The 7,652-nt window shown below is 36.7% G+C and overlaps 1 protein-coding gene across 1 annotated transcript in view; it reads left to right on the top strand.

Moving 5' to 3' along the window:
* Positions 1-6,433, top strand: part of LOC129219296 (uncharacterized) — a 96,765-nt gene extending 90,332 nt beyond the window's left edge. Inside the window, exons 6-7 of the mRNA XM_054853642.1 lie at positions 5,050-5,277; positions 6,125-6,433. Of these exons, the coding sequence (XP_054709617.1) occupies positions 5,050-5,277; positions 6,125-6,160 (264 nt within the window). The 3' untranslated portion in view covers positions 6,161-6,433. The remainder of the gene's footprint in view (positions 1-5,049; positions 5,278-6,124) is intronic.
* Positions 6,434-7,652: the final 1,219 nt, after the last annotated feature.

A 7,652-nucleotide genomic window follows, 5' to 3' on the forward strand; every position in this document is an offset into this window, starting at 1 on the left:
TTTAAAAAAAGTGAGACTAAATTCTCTATTTAATGTTTGTAAAGGTGTCCCCGGCTTTGTATTTCGTCGGTCGAAGAAGTTCAGTGGAATGGGTCAGCGCTGCATTTATGCTGAAATAAAATGGGAAAAATTATTTTTAGCCTGTCCAGTAGCAGCTTTACACTCTTGCTACTGTATCCTACATCTACCGAGTAAGCTAGAAATAATTTTTCACATTCCATCTAAGCATTAATGCAGTGCTGACCCATTCCTTCCAACTATCCCTCAATTTTAACGGAGATTTCTTTAAAGAGTAAATCATAGCCTTGATTATATTTTTGCCGCTGTTGACATTTTTTGAAGAAACTGCCATTATTCTGAAGGGAATACCTTCCGTAACAAATTTTACACTTGGATAGTTGAATTGGGTTTAAAAAAAAATTTGGGATCCGTATCCATATCCGCGGATCTTGTCACTAATGATCCGTATCCGTATCTGTATCCGCGGATCTACTTTTTTAACGATCCGGCACATCACTACTAGTAACGGAATCTTGCAACTCAAATTTCGCCCACTTCCTGCGATTGGATTGTTTTGAAATTTGGCACGCGACCTCAAACCCAATGACAATGCAATATTCTAAAGTCAAATTAATTAATTACCTATTAATTGTTAATTTATTCCAATTTTAATAAATATTTTGGCATAAATCCAACAATGTGAAAAATAAAAGAAATTTTTTTAACTATTTTTAAAAATTCTCGCAAAAATTATTTAAAAATACCTATAAAAACCTTTGATTTTTCTGCATCCGACAAAATTTGCTCCAATGTTCCAAGGTAAGTAGAACGTGAGTTATAATTTTTTTAAACTAATTGCATGCCAAAGTTTAGGTGAGCCTTCAATCGGGAATTCATTGTTGATCAGGTCATTGTTGAACAAGACTTTTATTAAAATGTATCTCAAATTTTCAAAGTAATGTAAATATGATTTCTGCACACATACATCAATGACTGAGATGGATTAGCTGGATTAGACATTTACTGGACAGGCAATTTATCGGCGCAGTTGAATGTTTTTAGAGCTCGGCTGTTGTACACTTTAAGGAGTATTATTATTCTTTTTGTTGTTCGAGAACCCCGTTTCGAATGCCACCCGAGACCTTTAATCGCGCTTTTTTTGGGGACGAGGGGGAAGGGGACAATTTCATAAATCTAAAAGATTTTGAATTATGTTGAAATGAATAACAGTTAAACTACACAGAAAAAGAAAATAACAGTTTAAAAAACTAAAAAAAAAAAACACGCTTTTATAGCAAAATGAACTAAGAAGTAAAAAATAATCTTTGGATGATAAGTATATAAAGTGATTGACCAAACGCTTAAGTTTAATGTAATACAAAAAAGCGTGGGGGGCTTCTTATCAGTCCCAAATCAACTACCCATGTGTAAAATTTGCTGCGGAAGTATTCCTGTTAGGGTAATAACACTGTTTCTTTAAAAAAAAGTCATCTACTGCGAAAATATAATTAAGACTATGATTTACTCTTTAAAGAAATCTCCGTTAAAGTTGAGGGGGAGTTGGAAGGAATGGGTCAGCGCTACATTAATGCTTAGATAGAACGTGAAAAATTATTTCTAGAATGCTCGGTAGATGTAGGATACAGGAGCAAGAGTAAAGCTGCTTCTGGACAAGCTAGAAATAATTTCGCATTTTATTTCAGCATAAATGCAGCGCTGACCCATTCCACCCAACTTACTCCGACCGACGAAATAACAGAGCCGGGAACACCTTTACAAACAGTAAATAGAGAATTTAGTCTCACTTTCTTTGAAGGATGCCGAGTAAAACCAAAAGGGAAAATAACACAAACACCAAATCAATAACAAAATCCAATATTAAATTCAAAATTTAAAAAAAAGAAGAAAAACATATCCCAGAGAGCCGACCTCATATTAAAATGAATTTCGCGGGTCAGAATACACATAGTTAACAAATATGAACTGACATCAGACAGAAATTTTAAATCACTGAGCTTTTTCTCCTTATTTTCCGACTATGAAATCGCTACCAATCACGCATATAAAGGCTTAGAATAGCATTTAAAACTTACTTAACAAGATAATAGCTCCTACTGTATATAACTTGGAAGTTCCAAACAAATATCAAGCGCAGAAAACTTCGTTCTTTCAATTAGGGCCAGTATTTTTACGTACGGGTAGTTTTTACTACCATAATTGTGAAAAACGTTAAGTCGGTTTTTAATTAATATCTCCGGTAGCTAAAGTTCTACAAAAACGAGGCCAAGCTAAGAACACTTTCGATCAAGTCACCTTTTGAACGAAAGAAAGAACTATCAAAATCGGTTCATCTGTTTAGGAGCTACGATGTCGCAAACAGGCACACAGATACACAATTTTAAAATTTATTACCACTTCCTTTTCGCGACGGGGGGTACAAATTGCTTTCGGAAATGATAACTTATAATTTAGATAGGGAACAAAACCTAATTTAACGGAATTTAAGCGTATTTTATTCAGATATTTAAGAATTTTTAGGATAGAAACGATCCGTTTAAGATCCGCCAGAAAAGTAACGGATACGGATACAGATCCTCATTTTCCCTCGGATATCCGGGACATCACTAGTCATGGCGCAGCCAGCTCTATTGAAATTTTTAGGGGGGTTTGAGGGGTATTTTTTTTTTACTTTTTGTAGTGGGTCTTTGTAGAATTCAGAAGGAGTGCGCGCTTGTTTTTGGAGGGATGGGCATCCCTGTAGATTTCATTAGTTGCTAATTAGTTGCAGGTATCTCATCGTAGATAATTCGATTGGCTGCTTTTTTTTTTTTTTTTTTTTTTTGAAAAAAAATCCCACGATTTACTTCTAAAACTGCTTTTTCCACTTCATCTGTCAAATTTCTGAAGAAGATGTAATAAGTTATAAGTAAATCAAGAGCAGGTAATCAGGCCTGTCGTTATGAATTTTTTCAGGGGGGGGGAGGCAAAGGGTGTTAATTTTATCAAAAAATAACAAAACCAAACCCATTTGTACGTACGAGGGGGGACCCAAAAAGAACCGGATTTTTGTTCTAAAATATTTATGTATTAGTTTATTCGCAAAATGTTTTTAGTCTCCTTCAAAGTGTTCACCCTTAGATGAAATACACTTGTTAATTCTTTTTTTCCTCTGTTAGAAGCTCCCCTGGAACTCTTGAACTTTGACCATGTCCAGTGCACGTTGCGAAGCAGTTTTTACATCATCAAAACGCTTCACTTTCAGAATTTTTTTCATTCTCGGGAACAGAAAAAGATCACAGGGGGCTAGGTAGCTTGGAGAATACGGCGATCGAGGTACGACTAGCCACCACTGTAAGCCCAAGTAACAGTTAATAGTGAAGGCAGTGTGTACGGGAGCGTTATCATGGTGAAGGAATCATTCTTCCGATTGCCCGCGCGAGCTCCAACTCACTCCTGTTTCTTCTGAAGTTTGGGGCGTGGTAGCCCGATCGGTAGAGTGTCGGATTCGGGGCCGGAGGGTCCTGAGTTCGAACCTCGATGGTCGAAGATCCACCGTCGTCATTAAAGGGGACTGGGCGACGTTAAATATGCTCGTGGTCTCAATGTCCTCCAAGTGAAACGATACCTCTGGGGGTGCTGGCATGAGGTAGCTATTAACTCCTGGTCTAGTTCAAAATTCTCATTAACTGTTCGATCCGGTGATGGTGCTGCCATCTATCGGTATAAAAAATAATGGAGGCAAGGCACTTAGTATGCAGTCCTCGACATAAATACAGTTGTAGTCAGTTGTGACTCAATTCTTCTGGAGTTTCGTCAATCGTAAAACGACGACTCTCGTTTATTTTTTGGCGGATTTTTTCAACGTTTTCATCATTTTGAGACGTTGGAGGGCGCTCAGAGCGAGCATGATGTTCAACATTCATGCTACCACATTTAAAGCGCCCAAACCATTCGAAAACTTGTGTACGGGCTCACAGCATCGTTCTTGAAAGCTTGTTGAAGCATTTGGTAAGCTATTCCGTTGCCGACTTTTCAAGCAGGAAGTAAAATTTCGAACTTACAGTTTGTTCTTTTAAATATGCCATAATGAGTTCGCAAGCGAAAAGCAACAACACCTGAGAAAACCAACACTACGATCAGACATTATCAACTAAACTGACGCTACTTACACACAGCTGGTTTGTGAAGGTCTCTACTTGAGTAATCTAGCTGGAGAACGCTCTACTACATCTAGGATTGGCATCGCACCATTACTTTTGGGTCTCCCCTCGTAAATACATTATTTTTTTCAAAACCTGACCCAACTAAATGACGGATCTGCAGGTGATCATCTTCTGAAACTACTAAAAACTAAGTCACATTATTAGACCCATTGTGGAAAACACCCTGTAATGTGTAATTACATTCATATTGCTAAAGATGTTAATGTACTTGATATTTAACCATTTAATTATTACTTGGGGAATAATGACGTATAACATGAAACAGATTTAATGGAATTAAAGCGTTTGATTGTGTTGGGGGGGGGGGGGGAAAGACCTATTGTTGACACAGAATTAAAATTTTGTGAGTCATATTTTTGCTTCAATGAGAGCTGACACCGCCAACAACATTGTCCACCGACCTCCACGAGCGGACCTCCTCCTAGGCGGTGGCGTCCATGTCCCTTCACCTGGGTGATGGCGTCCATGTATCCGGAATTGGCTTCCTTTATGGTAATGAGCCCTTTATGGTCCCTTATGGACTCTGTCGGCTTTGCACAACCCTCTTCAGACATCTTGAATTCAAATTATGTTTCTCGCAATTATGATTGCAATGGAAGCCATTTGCAGGAACAAGAAACGTAACAAGTAGTTTCCTATCGCGATTCATGATTGCAAAAAAACAAAGTTTGAATTCAGGATGTCAAAACTCAAATTAATGCCAGGGTCGAATGCTAAATGTTGCATGCTGTATTACTTTGCTCATACCTTATCCAGCAAAAAGGATGTCGAGGAGCAGTTTCTGACTAACCTCAGGTAGGATCCCTATCTTTTTGACTCTTTAAAGGATGAAGACATGGATGGAGAGTTGAGGCGCCCTCGACGACTGACACTTTCGTCTTCTGGCCGGCGAGCGAGTCTCAATACCATGTTGGCATTGGCATCGACTACGCGTCCTCTCGCCACGCCCACTATATCTCATCATTCCTTCGTGGTGTCTACGCCCAATCTACAGGCCCCCTCCGAGTCACCGACATCTTCCCAACAGAGGCCAACTTTCCTTCAAGTGGCACAAGTAAGATAAAAACTTTTTTTTTATGGAATTGAATTGCAAATTTCTAAAAGGGCTCGTATCTGACAACTGAAATTTTGAATTTGAGACATAAAAATCTGATTTTCTGTTGAACAATTTGACGGATTGATCATAAAAGTTTTAAAAAAATAGTGTATGTTATAAGGCAAAATAGTTTGCTTGAAGGACAATTTGAGGGAAACTATTTGTTACAGTTTTCTCAGATGACTCCTTCTGAAAAATCCTTCGAAAAGTTGTGTGATTTTTAATAGTATAGTTGCGACTCAGAGAGATGGTGGATGAACTGGAAGAGGAAACAAAACACTTCATTATGCAGTTGATAGGATCAGCGAGAACTCGGGAGCAGTAAAATCTTTGCTGCTTGCGCGTTCTTGATAATCCTATTGAAATCATTTCGAATCCTCGCTTTAGTCGTAGTTAACAAGAAAAGGAAAGAAAAGAAAACGATAAATGAACTATAATGGGGCAATTTCTCCTAGTTCTACGCAATTTACTTTAGAAGTCATTCTGGAAGATAGCTCTTTGATGACGTTAGGAAAATCACTCATTTGCCAGTTCAATGATTCCTTTCACTCATACTCATATAAAAGACAAAAATTTTAAAAAAACCCAAAGAAAGTTGGAAAAAAAGAGCCTAATTGTTTTTTCAGCAGTACTTCAGAATGCATCTCAATCTGCTAAAATCGTTATACATAAATGCATTTTCGATTTCAGCTTTTATAACTAACGTTATCCATATAATAACTATGATAGTATGTTGTGTGATAGTACTTTTGTGATTTTTTACAATAAAGTCTCCTGCATCCTCACTTTTTGTTTTTATTTTTAGGAACGATTTGGAAGAAGAAAATCTGATTTTAACTGAATCGTAGACGCTTCTTTGTAAACAGCTGATGTGACAGTTTCGGTGAATTTCTCTAAAGAAGTTGACTCCATAATTAGAAAATGGTCCGTGCCAAATTGCTTAGGTTGTGCTCGATGGTGATTATACAACTTCAATTTAAAATATAGCAGTTCTATGAATACTGTAAAACTTTTTTGAGATGACTACTAATTCTTCATACTGTGGCCGTGATATAAAGGTTAGGCTGAAGCAAGATTTGATAAAGATGTGTAAAGATTCCGAATTTTATTCAAAAAGTTTTGCCTAAATTATATTGCCACTTTTATGTAAATAAAAAGCGACTCTTAGTTCAATGCTGATTTCATATCGATCGTGATAAACACAAAATACATTGTTATCATTCATATTTCTTATGGCTTCACCGTCAGTGTCAAGAGTTTCACACTTAGTCGATGGTGTCGATGACTTTACATAAGTATCGACAACTTTGTTAACAGCTGGTGTCGGTAACTTCCACATCAACGTCGACAGCTCGTTTTACTACATAGCGCTATCAGCAAATCATGATTCTCTGGTAGAAAGTAATTTTTAATGATTGAATAAATGACAGCCAATGAGTAAGCACGAAGGAGGGTTAGTTAACTTCTGCAGAACCAATAACGTATAAAGAAAGTCAACGACAAAAATTCCGTCTCTGTCGCAATCGAAGTGAAACCAGCATAAGAGCCAAACTGATTTTATATTCAACTTTTAATTTTTATAAATAGATATGAGAGTTTGCTCATTAGTTCTGCATAATTTTTTGTCCACCAGAAGATCTAACTGACCAGTCCACCAACATTCATTTAGTGCTTTAGGCTTTAGGGTTAGTTTCATACTTTCTTAAATTATTTGTTAATTTAACGACTAATTATTTCTTTCCACCTCTAGATTCGTAAACGTTTGCATAGTAGCAGCAAAGGTTGCCAAAGCTTTTTCGACAGAATGCCTGTCATGTTACTGCTGTTATTTTTAAAACTTGATAGAAAACATCTATAAGGGAATTTTTAACAGCAGTATGAGAAATCAAAATAGTACGCGCAATAAAATCAAAATATGCAAACTCGAGAGCTTACAATACCTGCCATTCGTTTCGATTCATCTCAGATGTACTACAATTGGGAAACAAACAAAACAAAACAGAAATTTAGTCCATAGCTATAATCAGTAGAAACGCTTTTAAATTGCAGCAAAATGAAAAACTATTTCTTGAAACAAATCTGTGTCCAACACTGACTGAATAAAAATTCAACTCCTCCGTCTCAAATTAGTTACTATTTTTGAATATTTTTGCACTGATTATTGATACTGATGATTCAATGATTTTCTTCAAACATTTAGAGATTTCAGGGTGCTATATGCCGTTAATTACCCACATTTACATACGAAACATCTTCTCTTTAAATAAGTATGTACCACATTTCTTTAAAAAATCCAGAGTTCGCTTACTCTTCAGCGACACCCCATTTTGTAA

This window comes from Uloborus diversus, chromosome 1, assembly GCF_026930045.1.
Source record: "Uloborus diversus isolate 005 chromosome 1, Udiv.v.3.1, whole genome shotgun sequence".
NCBI classification, from domain to species: domain Eukaryota; kingdom Metazoa; phylum Arthropoda; class Arachnida; order Araneae; family Uloboridae; genus Uloborus; species Uloborus diversus.